The following is a 23611-nucleotide window of genomic DNA, read 5'->3' as shown; positions in this document are numbered from 1 at the left end:
TTAAACAATTTATTATGTTTTTTTTATGTTTCCAAAATTTAACAGCTCTAATGTTTTTGTATTTACTTTACCCAAACATTTTTAAAAGAAAGAAAAAAGTTAACTCTGATCTCTTTTAAATATTTTCCTATATTTTTACTATGTTATTTGAATAATATAAGCAGTTAAAGGTTTTTTGAGACTTTTATAAAAACTCAGACTAGTAAAAGTATTTTTAAGTACTCATGTTAGTTTAAAAAACAATTACTGTACTTTAGGACAATTTTTCATTTTTAAACTTTTTTAGTCTTAAAATTTATGTTTAATTTGTTTTAATTATGTCTGTTTGTTATAAATATGATATTTTAAGTAATATAAAAAGTTGCCACAAACTCAGGATAACTCATAGTATTTTGAAAGTATCAGAATGACACAGTATAATTCTGGATATCTTTAGTTTGTACTTTTTAACTCATGCTGATTTAGAATAGTCTTTTTTCTTCACTTAGGACAGTTTAAATACTTCAGACCAGTTTTTTCTGGTTTTGAAAAATATTTATTTGATTGGGTTTCAATATTTATTACCAATTTAGTTGAAGACCTGTATTTTTATTGGATTTGAAAAGTCTTAAATTTTTCTTTAAAGAATTTGAAAGATAGTCAAGATGATTTCAGATCAGCTTAAGGTCCTACAGGACAGTTTTGACTCAAAGAGAAATCTTTCTGTGTTTTGCTTTAATTACTATTTTAATAACAAATACTTTTTCTTCAAAGAGTAGCAATTCTGTTGTTAGTACATTTTTATTTATTTTAGATGCCAAGTGTTGCAATGTAATTTTCAATTTTTTTCTAATTCAACTAACATATTTTCTACTTACCATAACTAGGATTTTTATCTAAATCAAGGTTTCTGAAACTTTTTTTATAAGGCTTTCTTTAAAAATATTAAAAAAGCTATGGCTCCTTAACTCCAGAATATTAAAAGTATGTTTCAAAACTAATATTAAAAACACCTAAGACCTTTTTTTAGCTCTTTATCATCAACTTAAGAATATCTAGTGTAAGTTTCAAATTATGACCTCATGCCCCCCCCCCTATGATCCCTTTGCTGCTCATGGCTTTTAAGGGGTCCACTTTTGGAAACCCTGACATCTAAATTAATTTTTAACTTAACCAGAGTTAAAGCTAACACAACAGTAAGCTTTAAATAGTTATAATAAAATATTTAGTTTACTGTATGATACCAACCTAAAATTACTGTTTTAATTTTAATGTGGTTGTATATATTTTTCACCAGAAATTTGCAACTGCTTAAGTATTAATCTAAATTTTCTATACATCTAACTAGATTAGAAGTAGATAATGCCATTTGGCTGTTACAAAACAGCAGGATTGTCACTCACTCAGACTACCCAGGATAACTATTAAGCTAGTTTAATTATTTTTTAACTCAGCCAAATTATGATTTTTATTGAAAAACTCATCTCGACATATGTTTGTTTGAATTTTTATTTATAAAATAATTCAGAAAAGTTTTGATATTACTTCTGAACCTTAATCTAAATATTATTTAATTTATCACTTTTTTAATTGTGTATATGTTAAGTTTATTTTATTTTTGATGCATTTAAGCTTTTTTAACTTTTGGCCAACATTAAAACTATTATTTTTTATTTAGGCTAGCCTTTTAAATCTCAGGCTGGTGTTTGGTCAATCAGGCTGACTTATTTACATCAAAAATTGACCAACTCTAAATAAAATTACTATAATCAGTTATAAACTTTAAATATAGTTATTTATAATAAAATACAAAATTAAATCTGAAGATTTTTTAATATTGATAATAGCTTAGTTTTCATCTTTTATTTTGTCTAACAGAAAGAAGTGACAATCCTTTACAACCCTGAACTTTTGGAGTGTAGAAATTCAGTGAACTATTTGAACAATATCAGCATCAAATACGCAGGTTTTGGGACACAGAAATATTGTAGGAGAGCAACAAGACATATATTGATTTTAACTTTTCTGTATTAAACTCTTTTTTTCGTTTTCCTACTTTTTTAAATACATATAACAATTACAAAATAAAACTTCATATAATTAATCATTATCTGGGGTTAAAATTCAATAAAGCATTTAATAGAACTGGGGATTTGGTAGGGATTGTGTATGGAAGGATGGGACTTGATATGTAAAACAAAGCCATATAAATAAAATTTCGTTGTGGAAATAGGGTAAAAAAAAAACATAAAGGTTCATTAAAAAGAGGATTAATTATCAAAAAAACTTAAAAAATCAGCTTAAGTTGATACAAGGATGGCAAGTAAAAAAAATTATTATCGATTTATAAGCGGAGAAATGTATTTAAAGGTGGTTCACAAATTATGATTAGCTTGACGACAACTGCTTTAATTATGAGATGCAGATTAAAAAATGATTTAACTAATCAAATTTAAAATATTTAATAACAAGTTTTCTTATATAATCATTCATTTTAAAATTTTATAATATGGTCATTACTTCATATATAGGATAAACAATAGAAATGCCTGGTAAAATAAATAAAGTACGTACACCATGAAGTTTTAATATCAATTATTCAAAGCCAACTTTTGCGTTAATTAATTATACTTTTGAATAAGAGGATACAAACTGTATTATGTATCTAGAACTTTTAAATTTCTAATAACTTAAATGTTTTCAAGCATTAAAATCCTTTTTACCAAAAACTGTAAACATTAATAAATACGAAAATGTACATAATTTATTTGAATAAAAAAGTTTCATTAAACAGTGAAAATTGTGCTACAGAAAACAATAACCTATATAATATTTTATCTGGATTTCATTCCTCGTCTAAAGCCGGAACAAACAGTTCATCCCGCTCTCCATTCTAAACAAAAATACATGTTTTATTACATACAAATTATTTTGAAAAATTCTAAGTTTTTATCCGAAAAATAGTTTGATAAAGGTAAAAAAATGTTAAATTAAAATTAACTAATACATAATGAATTGTAATACAACATTTAATATTATACCAGATTTATAGAAAGTAAAAACTTATAAGCATGATCAGAAAAATAGATTTAAAGAACACTGAGCACTTAATAAACGTTTTTTTTATTTTAACTCAAAACTTCATGATTTAGTAATTTTTTTGCTAACCAAGCGGTTAAAAAATGGCAATTGTTACCAGAATATAGTATAAAACATTTACTAGCTCAAACGAATGGGAAAAAATACTGAGAACTAACTTGAAATGTTGTTTGATTTATTGCCATTTTATCAGTTATTTCTTCCAACTGTTGTTCTAATCGAAAGTTTTCCAACTGAAGAACTTGGTTTAGCTGTCGCTGCGATTTAATTTGTTCCTCAGCTTCGACCAGCTTTGTTCTAATGGTTATAGTGGTTAAAAATGTACAAAAAACAAAAATTTGTACACGAATGAAAAAAATTCCATTATGCGTTAAAAGTAAGTTTTACTATGAATTCTGGTAGGGGTATAGCTACAAACCATATTTAATTATAAACTTGTTCTAACTCCGTCTAAACTTGTTTAAATTAAAAAAATTACATCAAAAAAAATTAATTAACTTAATTATATCTAAAACACTAAACAATTTTAATAACAAAGAAAAAACGTTTTTCTATTGTAGCGAAGGAAAACCTAAACTACAAGGTATTGAAAAACAACTAACTTAGAGTTGTCTTCAATTTCACCGATTGTAGCTTGCTGATTTTTAATTGTTTCTTTCTGCATTTCAACTTGTCTTTTCAATCTTTCAATTTGATCCTTCAGTTCTTCATTTTCACATCTTAACAGTGTTAATCATTATAAAATATCTAGTACAAGTAAAATTTCAATTCTTTATGTTTAGAGTTACTCTTAGCATTTTATAGGTTTTCACAAACATTAGTTTTTGAAAACACTATTTTAAAAAGATAATTAAAAAACCACAACACAATCAAGTTTTTAAGAGTATTGAATGAAAATTGTATTTAATTTTGAAACATACAAATACAATATAAAATAGTATTGCCTTTAACATCTTAGTTCTAAAAGTAGAATGAGCTTTATGTGAGGACATCTTATTAAAAAATACTTATGTCTAACAAATTCACTTAGAGTAATGCAAAATATTTTATTTGTAATTAGAAATGTCATTTAACTGGCTGTTAATAAAAACATATGATAGTCTAATAAAACAATCATTTAAGATAAAGTTTAAAAATTTGTTCCAAGTATAACATCTATTAACAATACTAGTATGTACTTAACAATAAAAATTACTATTCATTAGTTTACACTAAATTAAAAATTCAACTAAAAGTATTGAATGCTCAAATTTTATAAGAAATAATTTAAATTTTTATTTTTACCTCAAATTGTTTTCATTATTGTGTGCTTCGTTAGAATATTGATCATTATAATCGTCTATGAACATCTTGTACTCAGCAAGCTGGTTTTTGGTTAATTCCTTGCCGGAATTTCTTTCTTGCAAAAGTTGCTCATTTTGAAACTTTATTTGCGCCATTCTCATTTTCAACTCATTCATCTTTTAAAAATAACATTTAAGGAAAATTGTAAGTAGTAAACTTTAGATATACTTAAAACGCTATATGACGGTTTAATAGTTACAGAGAATATAACAAGATTTAATCAATTTAAATAATAATTATACACCAAACTAAATTTGCTGTTTAATATTTATAACTAAAAAAAAAATATATATAATAAAAAAAAGTTTAAGTAAATTTCTTAACTTAACCGGGTGACAACTTAAAAATCAAGTGTATAAAAAATTACCTTCTTTTCAAAGATAGCAACATGTTTTTTATTTATGGTTTCATCTCGCTTTAAATTTTCAAGGTTGAACAATTTATGCTGGTGTTCTTGCAAACTATCAACAAGTTCATTGTTTGTTTTGTTTAGCGAGTTATTTTCTGGAATGATTATTTATTTTACATATAATTCATAAAAAAAAATTAGTTGTTAATCATAACTTTAGCATTTTAAAATACAAAATAAATTCTGCATTCTTTATAGACCAGTAATGTATGCAATAACCTTTATCTAGTTACCAATTAGACTATTTTAAAAGCTATACTAAATCTTATCAAACATCATTACAAATAAAGTGCTGATAGCAAAAGTCGTTGTAAATTATTTAACTTTATAAAATTTATGTTTAGGAAAAACCATCTTTTAGATTTTTTATTTCATCTTCTTGGCTTCTTAAAACATTTGAAATTTCTTGTATTTTTTCGTCTTTTTTAGTAAGGTCTTTCTCTTTTTCCTCTTTTAACAATTTAAACTGTAAAATTAAAACACAATAATAACATTTTTATATAATAAAAGAATTTCTGAAAAAAATTTGTAAAACTTATTTTAAAAAAAGGTATCAGAACTTAATGTTTCTTTAATAATTTTAAGGACATTGAAAGCTTAGCTTGAAAACAGCAAGTATTTTATATAAAATATTTATTTTCTTAATTATTTTTAAAGAACTCAATATAAAACTGATGTTGTAACTTTAATATCAAATATAGTCCTTTTGAATTAATAAACAAAAGCTGAATCTAAGAATTGAAAATTTAACAATGTTAACTTAAAAACATTCTTAGGTGATAAAAGATATCAAACAATTTTTACCTTCAAATAAAATAGACTCATAAAAAAATATTATACATGAAATTTTGATAGAATAAACAAACTAAATAAAAATAGCTCTAAAACTGTTGAGAACAACTAAATTAAAGAACTTTTTAATTAAACAAACTAAAAGTGGTAGTAATCTACTAAATATATAAATGTATAGTTTAACTATTAAATTGTTAAAATGTATTTTTAAATTATTATTAAAAAAATTTAATTACTTTTATTGTTAAGTTTTGAAGAACACTTATTTTGATCTTAGAATGTATAAATCTTAAATATTGTGAAATCTTTAAAAGTTATTATTACATAAAAAAACTAACTTTAAAACATATATAATTTTATATAAAAAAAAAAGTTTCAAAACTTTTAAATTATGTATACTATAGAGAACTACAATTCAGTCAAGAAATACTAAAATGAATAGTTACACTGCACTGTAAGAAAAAAATTTATATAAATTTTTAAATTTATATCAAAGAAAACATTGCGTCGTTAAAGACTAAAACTATTTTTAAACTCATTAATTAAACATATAAAACACCACAAACTTCTTTCAAATAATTTTCTCTTTCTTTTTGGTGAGCCAATATTGTTTCTTTTAAATTTTTCTCTGTAAGAACCTGAAAAAGTGTATAAAATAAACAAATTTTTTGTCAAATTTTAATTCAACTAATAAATAAGGTTTAAACGCATAATAATGGTATTTGAAAAACAGTCTTAGATTTATTTCATACAAAATTAACAACAAAGAAAAAACATTACAAGTAATGTTACCTAAAAAAGGATTTCCCAAAGTGGGCAAAATCGCCCCTTGAGCAATTTTGGCTATCAGGAGGCAATAACTATGTAAAGAAAGTATGTTTAAAAGTAAATGGACAATTGGCTAGTAAAGGGAAATTAATATTTGGTAAAAGGGCGATAGTTTTTTTAGTTTCTGCTAAGTGGGAAATATGTAAATGAGTTTGGGAAGCTATGATATAAAACAGCAAACTTTTTAGCTTTTTTTACTAGCTGTATTTTCACTATATTTATAATAGTCCGCTTACTTTTAAAATATTGGAAAAGATTTGAAAAATTTTGATATTATTTTTAAGAAGTTATAAAAGTAGTTCAAACAGCACTGTTTTTGTAATTTAAACTAGACAAATATTGATAGTTTAAAACTTTCTTTAATATATATATATACTATTTATAAATTTATAAATTAAATATTACTTTAAAAACACCTTTGAAAAACGTTGTATTCAATTAAAGGTTTTCACTAATATTATTATCAAAATCAACAATCCACCAGACCTGGAGGTTTTTTTTAAAGTTAAGATAGCTTTTAATCTATTTTTTAAATGATTAAATTTTTAATAAAGCTATTTATGACGGGGTTAATTTTTTTTTAAAGTTTATTTGATTTTAAAGATCGTTTAACTTAGGTAGCAGTTGATTTTAAACATTTTTTGAAATTCAAGTAGTTTTTGAAATATAATGGTACAAAGTCAAACAGTTCAATAGGTACCCTATGGTAGAATCAACTACAAGGGTAAAAAAAAAAGTTAGTTATTTAATTAAAATTATATTTCCTCCTAGAGTTTTAAAAAATACCTCTCAAAATTTCTAAGTCTAATCTTAACTTAGCAGTTAACTATCATATTGTAGGATCTTTTGTAAATTTTTAGTAAAAATATATTTTTTGTTTTTAGTCATAAGTTATTCTTAAATCGTTTCAATACAATTATTTTCTTTTGATGCAATGTATATCTTATAAAGTTTGAGATTAATTGCTTAAAAATGAAGCGGAAGATTTCTAGTAAATTTTTCAAAATTCTGAGAAAAATGGTAATCTTTGTTATCAATAATTTATTATTAATCTCCCTTGTGGATAGATTACTGTGTCTTATTTATTTGTTTTGAACTCAATAGCTAATTTTTTTTTCAATATGTTTCTATTTGAATTATTTTACTAAACTGGCTGTATTTAAAAATATACGTTTTTAGTAGTATTATCAGCAAAACCACCGATTTCAAATAAAGATCTGGCTGGATCCGGTTGATCACTTAAGATATAAAACTCACTGAACTTGCACACTTTTAACTTATTTCAAAAGAAACACCATAAAAACAACTACTCTTAAAACAAACAAAATACACTCCTAACAATCTAAACTACAAACAAGACAGCTTGTTCAAATACAAACTGACCGCACTCGCGCACTGCTCCCTCAGGTAGTACATCTCGTTCAACTTCTCCATGCACACCCTGCTCCTTCTCGCGTGCATCTCCCTCCTCCACCTCTCGTACGCCATCGTGTGGTGACCCTGCAGCATCATCTGCCGCATCTCCTCCCCACTACACGATGAAGATTTCCACTCCGCATCCTCGTTCCCGCAACCCACTTGTCTGTAAGTTGTTGAAAGTAATTGTATTAGAAAAGAAAAAGTTCAGATAGGCTCCTATGACCTGCGAAATATGTAGGCTCGCAAGGCTTCTGTTATGTAAAGATCAAAAAAAAGTATTATTATGCTGTTTATTGTGCAATGTTGGACTCAGGCATCAAAATCTGAGCCACTTGAACAGACACACAACAAGAAAAGAGAAAAATAAAATTAAATAAATATTGAACAACTTAAAATAAAAAATAAATGTAAACAAAATAAATTATAATAACTTTTTTTTACTCTATTTTAAGTTTTTTGTGTAAGTATATTTATTATCAATCAGAAAAATAAAATTTAAAGTAGAAACAACGTATACATCATAAGAACTATTTTAAGTACATTTTAGCTGAAACTTTGCAATTTAGTAACAGCAAAGTTTTTAGCTTCAGTAAAAACTTTACTATAACTACTTTTAAAGTATAACCGAAGTTTGAAAGTCAATGTAGGAAAATTTGATAAATACTCTAGTTAATTTGACGGTTTATTTAAGAAATAACTAATAGTAAATTTTATAATATTTTTATACAAAATTAAATTGTTAAATTATTGAATAAAAACACATGAAGTATATTCAGTAGTCTTAAAAAAAAAACACAAACTTAGTATCTCTAAAATAGTTTTCCTGGATCAATTTAACTGTCAGATCTCTAATTTGGTTTGGACTTTCCTCAATATATTGGCTACCAATTGACTCCATCATAATATTGAACTCTTCATACATTTCCAATGCAATGGCATTTGATTCCTTTAGAAAATTAATTTTAAATATCTTTACTTTTCAAACAAAACTTTATCTTTAATGAAAACAAATAACTCGTCTATGGTTAACGCTATTATACTTTAGAATAAAAGTTTCTAGCAGCCACAAAATATTTTTTAGAGGTTTAGACTAAACCAACTTTAAGTAGTTTGTTTAATTAAAAGACCAAAAAAAATAATAAAATATATCAAACATCGTTATTTTCTTCAGGAGCATGAATTATAATTTGTTGTGGAATGGGGGTCGTATTATCTGTTAAATATTTATAAGTTAAAACTAGCTGGTGTTCGAAATTATAATAATAAAACAGGTACACAACAATAAGTAGTCATAAAACTCAGGGTGTATAGTAAATCATTATTATTAGCTCATTAACTCATTATTATTAAGTTTAATAATTTAAACTATTTATACAACATATAAACTTATAATTTTTTTTTTCTTTCAAGACTTTTTAATACAAACTCAGTTTCGGTCAAAGACCTCTAAGTGTTTATATAAAAAAAATTATTCAAATAGAATCTATTTGAATAAGACTTTTATATAAATATTATTTCATCTCTAGAAGTTGAGATCTTTTTATTTGTTTTCGAAAAATCAAAATACATAACTTATTTATAACTTAATCATTTTTTGTTACAAACTTTTATTTAGAGACATCGGTGGGTTGAAATTAAGAGACTTACACAAATCTTGTTTCAAGCTAGTCTGTAAAAATAAAATCAAGTTTTCTAAGTGAATATATTAGAAATACAGAGCAAAAATAACTTTAAATTAGCTTTTTAAGTTTCAAAACAAAAAGGTGTAAAATAAAACTTTTGATTTCTGTCTAGCAAAATATACAGGAAACAATCAATTCTAATATTTAATGATTTTTATTTTATCAATTTGTTTCAAACTTTTTTACTTTAATCATAATTTTACAACTTTAGTTAACTAATCAGTTCTAAATGAATAATAGTTGTATTGATGTGTTTCTTTATTCTAAAATCCGAACTTGGACTTACATTTTGATCAACAATTTTTTCTACATTCAAATGGACACCAGGCGAAGGGGATGCGCTGAAAATTCAAATTTATTTCTAAAATATTTAATTTTGTTGCTTATTATATATATAAATTTAAATAAAACATGTTTGTATTATTGAAAAAAACTAAAAAGAGCTCTGTTTATTTATAAGTTGTTCTGTGTGTGAAAAAAAACATAGAAAACAAATAAAAAATATTTTAAGGCTTTCAGTAATAATTTTTTTTTAAATTTTTTCATTAAAAATAATAACTGATTTTAAAAAAAAATTTAAATTTATGGATTATTTTATTAACATCTAACACAAAAACTTGAAAATGACTTGAACAGATATCGTTACATTTAAAACTAGAGAAAATTCTAAATATAATACAAAAATAAAAAAATACTAAAATATAAGAAACATCATTAAAAAAAATCATGCTTTGTAGTAAACCAGGTTGCATGCTAATAAAAAAAACTTGAAATCTTAAACGTAAAACGCTAGTAATTAAACGAAAATACATGCAATGGTAAAATAAAATAACTTACTTAGTTGTTACAAGATTATAAAAAGTATAAAATAACTTATAGCTAGTTTAAAATTGGTACAAATTATTGATATCAAGTTGTTAGTATACTCTCCTTTATTAGTAACAGACAAAAATAAAAATTTTTGTCAACACAAACAACGTGATAATAGAAACTAAATTATGAACACAACTGAAGGTAATCTAAGCTAGTACATGCAAAAACTTAACCCTGTAAAACCAAAACGTACTTGAAAAAACGCAAATTGGTGAAGAGGGGAGTGTTACAGTTTGAATAAGTTTCGTGCGGTCTGAAGTAAAGATAAGTTATAAAAGTTATATGTTCACTTTTTCGGAGTTTCTCAACCAAAGCAAAAAACGAATTCAAAGGTAAATAAACTTTTTACTACCTACTTAATATGATAATAACCGTTTTTTTTTTTGAGGAAGACTTTTAACTTTAGTCAAACCAGTTATCAATTATTCGGTACAAGTTATCGCTCTAAATTAAGGTTTCCCAAAGTTGGTAATGTCGCTCTCTTGGGATCAATTTTTGCTATCAGATGGGTAATGACTAGTAAGAGGACGACACCTAACAAAGGGGTAATTTTTTTATAAACTTCTGTTAAGTGGATGGTTATAAAAATGAGTTTGGTATACCCTGCTCTGAACTGATGAACAATGTAATCGTGATACAAATCTAGTTGTTAAACCAAAAAAAAGTCTTCGTTTATTTTATATTTAGCCTTGTCAATATCAAACTTTCATTGCAACTTTTAATTAAAATACTTCTAAAACTATTTTAACAGTTAGTAGATTGTTTATGTATTCGCTCGATAATAATAACACGTTTAACTAAGAACTAAGATTGTTATTACGAAAATTAATATTTATTGTTTAAAAAATTTTTTATTGCTTTTCTCTAGGAACGCAGTCAAATTTTCTAGCAAAATAATTAAGCACAAAATAAAATATTTTGTTATTTTGAAGGACTGAACAACTGAACATTTTCGTATATGATCATGATTTATAGGCCTAAATACTGAATAAAAGTTATGTAATTTGCTGAAAAAGGCAAAGATTTCCATTTACAAGCTCGTCTTACTTGTAGTTAATTGAAACTTAACTATTATAATAATAAGTTCGTGTATAAAGTATATAAAAAAAACACTATTTTAACTTAATTTAAAAATAATGAAGTATAAAAATTTTTTGACCCACTTTGCTCTTACATAGTAAAAATTTTTAAAACGGCTATCTGAATTAGAGAGTAGAGAGTAAATTGTCTTGATAAGCAAGCTTTTATTTTGATTATTTTTATGCAATTCAGATGAAAGTAAAAGTATAGTAAATAATATAGTGAAGGTAAAACTTTATAAACAGTGAAGTTAGAAACAGTATCACGTACACGATAAATAGAGATAGTAGACCATTTAAAAAAATTATTTAGTTTATAGTGTATGAACAGTTATTAATTTAAATAATTTTCAACAAAACCAGAATAACTTTATATAATAAAGTTTTCCAGTTTTTTTTTCAACCCTGTAGTTAAAAAAAAATTCAAAAACTATGCTTTTTGTTATTAGGGAAAGGGAAACTTTTCTAGTAGGAGAGCCAGATATACTAGTAGACAAAAAAAAAATTTTGAGGGCCACAATTGTTAATTAAAATCTTAGCCGGCAGCGTAATTTCGAATTTTTTTATTATACAGTTTATTTTTAAGAAAATTGTAAAACAATAATCATCTAATCAGAACTACTTACTTCTGTGTACTAAAAGCAATTAAAATTTTTTTTTTTGATTTACACAAAATATTTTGAATACAAAAGTACGCCGCGGGCTGTAGAATTCACCCTACTTTAAGTTCACATATTTAGTCATATCTTTTCGCAGTACTTTTTAAAACTGATCAGGGTTTGTGCGCAAAATTTTTTTATTTAGCCTGACTGAGACCAATTTAGCCTGACATTTTTTCTAAGTAAGGAAAATCCCCTTTAGAAGTCATTTTAGGTATTGGGGGTCTTGATTAGTACTATTGTAGTCTCTGACTTCAACCAGCTTTATCTCAAAATATTTTGAGCTTTTAAAATCTGTAAAAAGCAACTCATAGCTTAGTTACAACTCTATAAAATAAGACTAAATTGTGAAAAAAGTGATTTACCCCCCTATGCCCTTAATATGACAAATTCAGTGATAAGTTTTAAAATAAGTGTTATATCTCATCTATTACTAGTGTAAAAACTTAATATATATTACTTAACACAATTGTTCAATTTGATTAAGCCTTAATCAAAAACATTACAACCAGAAGATTTATAATAAAACGACGTGCATTGTCGTGTTTCATTAAAATTTAAAATGAAATGCTTACACACGAGTATTAAAATAAGTAAAAAATGTTTATTATAGTATTTCGACTAATACTTAAAATTGATACATACATAATTATAAATCCTAAACTCTAAATAAATACAGTGATTGTTGATGTCATATCAGATTTAAAAAGCTTACACTTAAATTTAAAAAAAACCTTTAATATTTTGTTCTTATAAAGAAAATGATTTGTACCTAAAATTTGTACTCCCACAAAACTAAGCACTTATATCTTAAAGCTAAATTTTAGTGTTGTGATTATCTCTAGTAACTCTAAACAAACAGTAAAATATATGAATAAACTGTGAATAGTTTTAACCTAAAAAGTATTTGGTATAAAGCCTTTAAATTAGAAATTAAAACAGTTCAACCAATCAAGCTCTGAAAAACATAGCTGATGTAAACCAATTTAAACAAACAGCTAAGTTGTTGAACTAAACTGTAATGTTTAAACTGTATTTTTTTCATGAATTTTCATGATTATGACGTATATAATCTACTCAAAACAAAATATTGAAGATTCTTGAAATTTTTTTAGAGATTCAACAAAAGGTTTTAAGCATTTATTTTTACAAATACTGACTGATTTTGTCTTTAATAACTAAATATTTATTTAGAAATAAATTCACATCCCAATTTGATCTTAAAAAGATTTCTCAATTTTTTTAATTAAAAATTTTCAAGCATTCGAACTGAGAAAAACTGAGATTCTCAAATTAAAAAAAAAACTGATTTAGCCTGACTTAGCCTGATTTAGCCTGACGCGCACGAACCCTGACTGATGCATCGGTAATTTTTCACCTTTTTACAAAGTAAGCTTTAATTTGTTAACCACTAATTATACAAAACTTTAAAGGCTGATAACTATGTAAAATAATTTTTTGCTATCATCAGCAAAGGCGATATGTTTTCTCACCATTAGATACTGCTCAGTTCAGGGTAGAATTTTCAAACATACATGTTAAGTGTTTTTTAAATGCGCTAGTAAGCTAAAAAACATTTGAAACTCCGCATGTATTAATTAGTTATACTTTTTTGTGATACTGACGCTAAAGAAAATTGGTGGTTTGATGTATAACATCATTATATATATATCTTATGTATACTTTTTCAACAAGATTTATTTGCAATAAAGTGTGTTTCTTTTTATATTCGATTAGCAAAAAAATCTTAAATTTATGCTTATTTTTTAGTGTCTTTTGTGCACCAAAAATTTATTTGTATAAAGTTTCTAACAAAACCTATATAACTCCTTTGTATACCATCTTAGGTAAACGGTATGTATTTGAAACACATTTTCAACCCATTCTGAAATTTCTTGTTCTAAACTACAAATAAAATTATGTGACCGAATATAACTGCTCTGTAATACAGGTTAACAACCTAAGTATTTTGTAAAGTATACACGTTTAGTGATGACATGTACATAACTCTAGCAGCAGGCATAAAATTAAAGTAAGTAAATAATGCAGTTTTTAATTGCACCATGCTTTCTTTTAATACTGTTGTAAAAGATAAAGTAAGAAAAGTTATGTTAATATAAAGGTTTTAGAGGTGATAAGAGAATTATAAAATAAACATTGAGTTTAAAATTACTGTTTACTCTTAAAATATGTGATAAAAAGACTTTTTTAATTTCTTGAAACACGAAGGCAAAATATATGTTTACAGTAAGGACTAGAAGTACAACCTTATGCTATTAGTTATTAACGCCATAATGGGAAATAAATCACTCTTTTTAAATTTTAGTCTTACTTTTTACATTTAAAAATAAGCAACCAGTTAGAGAATTAAACATTTCTTTTGCACAAACTAAAAAAAGCAAAACAGACTATTTTGATAAAAATTTATCTCCTCCTTTGGTTTTTGAGCATATTTTTTAAAAATCTACCAGTCTAACCTTGAAAAAAAATTAATACTTGTAGGAAACAGGTAGTTTATTTTTCTAGTGATCATTTTTTATAAATATTAAACAATTTTTTTGGTCATAAATGTTTTCAACTAGTTTTTCAAAAAAAATTATTTTAAGCTGTTTGTTATACTATTAAGAACTTTTTTCTAAAAATTTTAAGTAAATTGCTTTGAAATGAAAGAGGATATAGATTTTTAGTGAATATTTCAAACTTCTGAGAGAGTTGGCCATAATTTATTTTTAAACAATAAGTTTGGGTAGGTTTTTTTTTAAACTATTTTAATTGAAATGTTTTAGATGTATAAAAGGTATCTTATAATATATACTCTAAGCTTTCATTTAAAAGTTAATGTTAATTTTGTGAAAAAAATGGACCCCTGTAGCCCAGTACAACTAAAAGTGGACTCAGACAACTAACGTTAGAGTAAAAGAATAATCCTATACAAAATTACATTCTTACACCAAAAATATAAAATTTGTATATTTAACTTGAAACAATTAAATATATAATAAAATTAAAAATCAAAACTTTCTTGAAACTTTTCCCAAAATTTTTTATTTCAAAAGTAAAAACAGTACAAGTTTTTGATAAAACTAGGTATTGAAATTTTAAACGTAAACTTCATATCACAGTAAAAAATCATAGAGATTTTTATTATAAATAGTATTAATTTAATAACTCTGATAATATAAAATTAGTTAAAATACAGTCATACGAATTACTATCAAATTTTAAACAACTGAGTTCTCAGTTCAACTTTTTTACTTAATTATAAAAAAAATACAGTTTATAGATACTTTTAGGTTTATAGTTTTCAGATTTTATTATATACTTTTATTTTTATCAGGTATTAGTTAAAAATGTAAACTATTAAAATAATTATTTTAATTAGTATTTGCTCAAAATAACATACTACAATTATCATATTGAAATTTGTATACAATAAAATATACTTTTACTGGATAATGCTTAGAATTTTTCTTATTATTATAAAACTATTTAAATCTTAAAACACACATTAGCCGTCAAAACAAAAACGTAGGTATACTATTTAAAGAACGTAAAAATATTTTTAAGTTGAAGTTTATTAACACTTATATGCCTTAATAAAAAACAAAAAACTTGTATATCTGTAGAATTGATAATTTATACCATTATTAGTGAATAAGTTTAAATATACCTCAATTATAATCTTATCTTACCAACTGGGAATGAATTCTTGTAAAAAAAACTTTTTTGTTTAAGGTTACCACATATAGAGCTGAAAATATTTCCTGACTTTTCTATGTAATTTTCTGACTTTTTTTAATGTAAATTTTATCACTTTTTGTAAGTTTTCTTGAATTTCCAGTTTTCATGTTCAAAAAATCATGAAGTATCACAACATAAAAATTTCTTTAATTGTCTTAAATTGTGCACAATGTGTTTTTGTGATAATTGTCACATGTGTAAAAACTTCCAGCTAAAATTTCAGAAAACTTTTATAAAATCGTTTTCCACCAAGATTTTTAATATAATAATTTATTTAGCTGAAAACTGAAAAAAGGTTGTCGTATTTATAGTTCGACCCTAATGAACACCACTTGCATTAAAAATTCTTCTTTAATGAGCCATTCAGAAATATTCTTTAGAAAGATTGGTTTTTACTTTGAAATAATTAAAATATCATATACGTATAACAAATTTACCTAAGTATTAAAATCTGATTTGGAAAGAAAAACAACAATGATTAGTTTTAGTTTGAAAACCCTATACATAAAGTATTAGTTTTTTATACAAGTAATTCTAATTAAATATCTTAAAACAAAATATAAACTCACTCTCTACAACATAGTAAATACTTACGTGAGGTCATAAAGTTTTCGACTTATTTTAAATATTCAATTAGACTCTGAAAGGCTATAATTTGCAAAAGTAATACTTTTTAGAAAACAACATTAGCGAAATGCAGTTTTAGTGATAATAAACTTTTTAAAATTTATGTCAAATTTCCTGACTTTTTATCGAAAGCCCCGTTTTTCTCTGACCTTGGTCTTTTTTTTTCTGACTTTTCCTGACTTTGTGGCAACCCTGTTAGTTTGTGATTAAAAGTATTTACTGACTTTTTAAAAACAACCGTACACTACTTTATCCTAAAAATACTTACAACGTCAAATCAAATCAACAAATATACAGTTTTTACTCACATATAGAAACCACAACTAATACCTTTCAAAGTTAAATTAAATACAATGCTCAATATTTGCACACCCCTTTTTACCAGTAAAGCATAATTATAAAAAAGTTATTTATAAAATAAAAACAAAAAACTTATTTCACCTATTTACTTCAAAGGTTCTTTCAGGAGTAGTATTGTTAAAATTGAAAATTGAGTTCTCATCTAATGTTGCCTGTTAAAAAAAATCAGCTGAGCTATGAGTCCTTTGAGTTAACAGCAAATTTTTTTAAGAATTTAAAACGTAAGTTATTTTTTAAGTAAAAACTAATATATTACATGTTAAAGTCTTACCAAGTTGACTAACGGAGAATTCCTTTTTACAGGACTGGAGTTGTTAGCTTTTTGAAAATTTAAACATGGGGTTAAACTTTTGTGAGTTGAATTTATTTGAAGAGGTTCTGTAAACAAGATAGGTTTTAAAAAAGAAATTCAAAAACAAAAACCATTTAAACTGTGTGTCGAAAGTTACATCAATTTAAATTACGTTCAGTTAACAATTTATTATTGAAACAAACCAAATATTTGCGAATTTTCAGTTTTGTCCAACGAAAGTCGTCGTATGTTTGCAATTAAATCATATGGTTTCAACTCCTTCAATCTACGAAAAAAATAATACATTTGGTTTTTTTACTATTTTAATATTTCATACACAATATATATATGTATAATTTTGCAAGTAAACATACTTTTCAGGGTTCACCTCGTTTTCAGCTGATACACTTATCAAGTTTGTGTTGAATCTAACTTGCTCCAGCAGGGGCTGAATACTATTTTCAAACAACCTCATTTTTTCCATGTACACATTGGAACCTGATGTTTAGAAAAATAAAAACTTGTGCAACCCTTTTAGTTAGTCGAAAAGTTATAATGAATAACAAATTACAATGATTTATTTGTTTTTTTTTTGATATGTTAGTAAACTAAAACCAAAAATTTACTAAACAACTAACTTTGTAGTATTTAAACTCAGTTTGACAGACTGTATATGCAGTTAAAGAAATATCCAAAACATTTTTCTTTACTAAAATGTAGACAGCTTTTTATGTTAAAGTAAAATTATAATTAGTAAGAGGACTTAGATTCATATTGTAAAACTAAGTAATTCACAAAACTAAAGAATGAAACAAAGTTTTTTCGATATAAAGTGAAGATAATGATAAGGTATGCACCACACCTAGAACACAGGCAAAAGTACGTACCTTACAGTTTGGAGACAACATTTACGTTTCTAAAGAAAACAATACTTATTATCTACTTATTTTCATAAAAAGATGATCTAGTTCAAATTAATAAAAATTTACTTAAAAATAATTGTGCTACATATCAAAAAACTACATGAAAAAGTTTATACATTATCCGGCTACCTAATGTACAGCAAATGGTAATGCAATTGTAATATTATTTAGCTTAATGTCAAAATCAATAGCATAAATTGAGTATCAGATTATTATTAATACTAATTTTAGCTTGTATGGGTAACAAATATAAATAAGTTGATATATATCTTATAAATTAAATATTTTAACAATTAGCTTTTTAATTAAAAAGTTTAAACATAACTGACTCATTTTCGAAAAAAAGTTTATTGATTAATTTCGTTTAGCTCTCTTCGGAATAAAATTGCTAAAAACTGTGAATATTATAGAGTAATTTTACTTATATATAATGAATTTGAAAAGTCTAACAAAAGATAGTTACGTCATAAAGTATAAAAGTCTGTTTAGAAAAAGTTTGAAAAATAGGACAGAGTTGTACTGAACTAACTCTATCTACTAGCTTTTTATAAAAAATAGTATTATTCATTATAATTGAACAACAATGGATAAAAAAATATTCATTTAAAATTTATCAAGACAAACAATGTTTAAATACTTTGTGCTTACTACAAAGTGGGAAATAAAAACTTAGTGACTGTTTCATAATTTTTTTACTGGGTTTTACAAACTACTTTATAAGCTTACAGACCTAGTTATAGATCTAACTTACATTTTAAATTATAAAAAATATTTAATTAAAGATAAAAACAATAAAAACTAAATTATGGACTACTTTAAATCCAAATTTTTTAGTAAACTTCATTAAAAAAAAACTACCTTTCATTTTAGGTAAAGACTTTATGTGGAGCTTGTACACTTCACCGAGTCCTTTAATAAAATAGTTGGGAAATATTCCATATAAAGTCAAGAACAAGTTGTAAACAGCCGCGTGAAGAAACCTTAAACACTGGTCATTGGCTCCTTCTGTGAACAATTAAAAAAACCTTAACTGTTTTGCTAGATCAGGTAAAAACAACCTTTATTCAGAATATATTTATACCAGCAATACATTAATTAAGTCTAGACTACTTAGCTTATTTTTAATGTCAAACTAATTATACTTACTATGGTTTTTCAAAGATTACATCTAAAAATGATTGCACAATGAATACATACTTAAATTTGATTTAAAACATCTTATAACTGTTTTATTAAGTTTGCAGAATAATCTTGCATCAATTAGAAAATTTAGGTATTGAATTAGCTTGATGTACATTAATTGTATATAGCTTTTACCATATATTAACATGAATAATTAATTGACTTGCTTTTAGATAAGTTAGTTGCAATAAAAAAAATCAGCCAACCAGGTTTAATAGAATGCCAAGATACTAATCTGTAAAAGATTTTAATCAAGCTTAGAAGATAGCTTGGCAGCTGGTAAGCAACTTTGGGGATGAGAGTTAACAGAGCGTACAAGGCTGATGTTAGTATTGGCAGGTCCGTGTCCTCCTGTGACATAACTTTGTACAAAACAGTTTGCGTTACATTTTAAGTGTAATATAAATAATAATAGTAAAATAAAATGTATAAATAGCGGTTTCTCGCGACTATTCCTGCCTGATGAGTCCTAATGAGGACGAAACCGGTCGTAGGATTGTCTTGGATGCTGTTGTTGTTGATCTTGCGGTAAAGTTCATTGTTTATTAAGTAAAAACAAGTAATGTGAATTAAGCTATGTTATTAAAAAATAAATCATAATATTCTGCAACTTCAATAAGCTTTAAAACTTTTTGGCGAGTGGAATTTGTATGAAATTATCGTTTTAAATTAACCAGTATTTATTTTGGCCATCGTCAACAAGTTGAGATGTTTTATGCCATCGAATATAAACAATGAACTTCACCGCACGATCTACAACAACAGAATCCGAGACAATCCTACGACCGGTTTCGTCCTTATTAGGACTCATCAGGCAGGAATAGTCGCGAGAAAACGCTGTTGTGACTGACGAAACCGGTCGTAGGATTGTCTCGGATGCTGTTGTTGTAGATCGTGCGGTGAAGTTCATTGTTTATATACGTTTTAAATTAAAAGATAATATAAAATCTGTTTTACAAAAAAAAACTACTATTAACAAAAAAGCTAATTTAAAAGTATGGTAAACTTAAAAGTTTTATCAACTCTGGGCTGTTTATCTAACATAATTATAATAACTAAAATTAAATTTTAGATAGCAGTTATTAAGTTTAAAATGGCTTAATACTTAACTAAAGAAAAAACAGTAAGCTTATAAAAACAAAAAGTTAGCTAAATAAAGACATGAAAAAATAATTGTTCAGATCAATGTGAGGAATGAAAAACATAATGAAAACTCAGATACAAATTGTAAACTTTAAAATGAAAATGAGTACTACAAAAAATTATTTCACTAATAAACTAAATCTTCATTTTATTTCCACTTTAATACACACTTTTTTACCATAGTAAATAAAACAATGATCTGACTTTTACAATTTACCCAAATAACTGTACCCTAAAACTGAACAAAGCCAAATCTTATACACATTTTTATTTAAAAATTTTTTAAAATCTTATATGTTAAGTACAAATTATTATTAAATTAATTCTTGTTTTAAATTTCAAATTTACATGAAACTTCATAAAATTTAATCTTAACAAGTTAACAATAATAAAACTGATTTGCTGATAGCTGACTACTTAAACATACTTGTAAACACTTCATCAATGTTTTAAATACGCTTTTGGATGGAACAATTTCATGAACCCAAGTGATGTCTTTTCTTAGATAGTGTGCGAAAAGTGAAATAGCTTTCAATTTAGTCGAAGACTTGTTCATGTACTCATCTATTTTGTTGAGAACAAGCTGTTGGCAAAATTAAGTATATCTTTTCGAAACTAAATTATATTTAAACAATTAGTCTAAAAATACAATGTTTTTGTTACAAAAAAATAATTACAAAAACAACAGAAAAAAAATTTGATCACTTTTTTTTTCTTCAAATAAAGTTTCAAACAAATATTTTATCAAAATTGTTTTACACTTAACTAAAAATGGAAAAATTCATTTGGATACTATATTCTAGTGTAAAAAATGTAGTTTAATGCTTAGAACAAGTTATTATGCTTTTAAATCGCATATCTACATACTTTTGTTGTATTTTTTTTAATACTTTTTTATATTTTGTCACACATTAACTTTTTTTCGTGGCCTAACATAATGGAGTACCCCATAACCCCATAATACATCAAAATAAATTAAAAATACTAATAGTATCTTAATTAATTGCTATGGGATCTCCTTTAGGCCCGATTTTAGCTAATATCCGTATGGGATATATTGAACTCAATTTAATCCCAAAAGTTATAACTAAGTACCCTAACACTAAGTATTTGAGATATGTCGACGACTTTTTTGTAATAACAAGTTGTAAAGAGGAAAATAAACTTTTATTTCAAGAGCTAAATGAAGCCCATGAAGCTATCAAGTTCACAAATGAATGTGAAGCAAATAATCAATTAGCTTTATTTGGATGAGTTGGATGTCAAACAAGATGATAAATTTAAAACTAAAGTAGATAGAAAACCAACTTTACAATTAATTATTTGAATTTAGAATCCTTTTGCAGCAAATGCAGAAAAATTGGTCTGACTAAAACTCTACATAGTAGAGCACAGCAAATATGTTCACCTGAGTTTTGAGAAGATGAATTAAACAATAAAAAAAAATTTCTAAAACTAAATTGTTACCCTGAAACATTAGTGAAAAGAATAAAAAAGTAGCAACAAAGCTAAACCTTATGGACCGAAAAAGTGTCCAATATTATTGAAACTACCATATGTAGGTATGAGTCAAAACTAATGAAGAAAAAGATAGTTGACATGACAAACAGAACCTTTAAGAAAAAGAAGAATTCGCTTTACGTCTATATCAATACTCCAACGATCAGGAAAAGACCCAATGTTACCAGAAGAAGAAAGTCTTGTAGTCTACAAGTTTAAATGCTACTGTGAAAGTAGTCACATTGGACAAACTTCCCGTCACCTAATAGCAATAAAAGATCATGTTCCAAAATGTATTATCTTGCACAACAGTGACATAAAATATTAAAGAGTGAAGCAGTCAAAAATGCAATGAAAATCAGCCATAGCTGAACATTTAGTAAACAATACTTGTTGTGGAAAAGTTTTGATATTTCAAAGTTTGTCATTATGAGACAATGTTCAAATACTTTGGAATTAATAAGACTAAAAGCCATACAAATACATTTAAACAAACCTAATTTATGTAAAAAAAAAGAACTTGATTGCACTTTAGGCTTATTTACTTAAAAGCCATTTAATTTTCTATTATCTTTGTGTTGATTATGCTTAAATTTAGTTATTTATGTAATATATATTGTTTGTGTTTTATCTTAGTTTATTGTTTCAATTGTATTTTTCCTGTCAAAAATTTATAAAACACGTTGGCAAAGAAAGAATTTGAGTCATTTCATCTATTCTGTAAAGTTTCAAAATAAGCCTGATGTTTAAATTGTTACAATCTTAAATAAATTTGTTGAATATTTTTTCAAACTATCAAGAACTTTTCTGCTATAATGTCAACCTTAAACTTAACTCTTAACAATTATTAACAAACATTCTACATAAAAGAACTTAAAATTTAAAAAAATAAATTAATTAATTAATTAAGCATTCTTTTGACAAATATTGTTTACAAATCATATCACGCTTACCTTTACAATTTTAACATCAAAAAATTTCATATAATAAAGCAATCAAAACTTGTTTTTATTTAGACAATGGGAATGTGGCAACTAAACAAAACTTAAATTTACTTACTTTTGATTGTGATTGCCTTATTTCCATTAAAACTTCACACAAGTTTCTATTTCCAAATTGAAAGTAAACATCAATATATTCAATTAGAAAACTGTCATTTGAATCCATATTTTCTTTTAGCTTTTGCTTCATCTCTTTTACTGACTCATGATCTCCAATATCCAAGACTTTAAGATACTCTGGAGGATTAGATCCTCCTGATTTTAAAGGCATTATTGTTGTGTCTATAAAAAAACTACATTCAAAAAATAGTACTCTAAATAAGTTATCAAAGCTCTAACCACTTGTGAAAAACTTTTAAACAGCCTGAAGTTTTTGATTTTACTTATAGTTAAATTTGGTTTTTGTAAAAACTATTACTTTTTTTTTTAATAAAACAAACTATAAATTTCAGATACACAAATTTAGTATATAGCTAAACATAGATAAGGTTTGTAGACAATCAATAATATCAGATTTACCAATCTGAAGCTTGAGTAACTATAAGGTATCTTAAACTAACCTGACTTATTTTAATATTTCAAAATAAAGTAAAATAGTAGAACATGAGTAAACTATAACATAACAAAGTATTTTTAACATATCAAATCAATACATTTAATACATAAGAAAAAGTCTATT

At 25.2% G+C, this 23611-nt stretch overlaps 1 protein-coding gene across 4 annotated transcripts; it reads right to left on the bottom strand.

Moving 5' to 3' along the window:
- Positions 1–2731: 2731 nt before the first annotated feature.
- Positions 2732–23209, bottom strand: LOC145831888 (uncharacterized). Of its 4 annotated transcripts, none has more exons than XM_082939241.1 (21): positions 22991–23209; positions 20859–21014; positions 19495–19639; positions 18965–19111; positions 17558–17681; positions 17387–17469; positions 17163–17269; positions 16973–17043; positions 10619–10678; positions 9839–9893; positions 9476–9539; positions 9025–9083; positions 8671–8816; positions 7835–8033; positions 6190–6261; positions 5183–5297; positions 4790–4926; positions 4363–4538; positions 3681–3797; positions 3237–3375; positions 2732–2872 (listed from the first exon to the last, which is right to left on the bottom strand). In XM_082939241.1, the coding sequence occupies exons 1-21, from the start codon at positions 23201–23203 to the stop codon at positions 2825–2827; spliced, it is 2433 nt and encodes an 810-aa protein (XP_082795367.1). In that variant the 5' UTR covers positions 23204–23209; the 3' UTR covers positions 2732–2824. The 4 variants fall into 4 exon arrangements, with proteins under 4 accessions (XP_082795367.1, XP_082795375.1, XP_082795382.1 ...); XM_082939249.1 differs by having other exon boundaries at positions 9518–9539; XM_082939256.1 differs by lacking the exon at positions 10619–10678.
- Positions 23210–23611: the final 402 nt, after the last annotated feature.

This window comes from Thalia democratica, chromosome 1 (genome assembly GCF_965202585.1).
Source record: "Thalia democratica chromosome 1, ktThaDemo2.hap1.1, whole genome shotgun sequence".
Lineage (NCBI taxonomy): Eukaryota > Metazoa > Chordata > Thaliacea > Salpida > Salpidae > Thalia > Thalia democratica.
Note: the sequence above shows the minus strand (reverse complement) of the source record. Positions and strands in the feature narration are given on the sequence as shown.

Coding starts and splice junctions, on each gene's coding strand:
- LOC145831888 (XM_082939241.1), bottom strand. CDS start 23,203: ATGCCTTTAAAATCAGGAGGATCTAATCCTCCAGAGTATCTTAAAGTC. Junction 17,470..17,557: donor AACGAGGTGAACCCTGAAAA/GTATGTTTACTT, acceptor TTTTTTTCGTAG/ATTGAAGGAGTTGAAACCAT. Junction 9,540..9,838: donor AAAAAATTGTTGATCAAAAT/GTAAGTCCAAGT, acceptor TTATTTTTACAG/ACTAGCTTGAAACAAGATTT.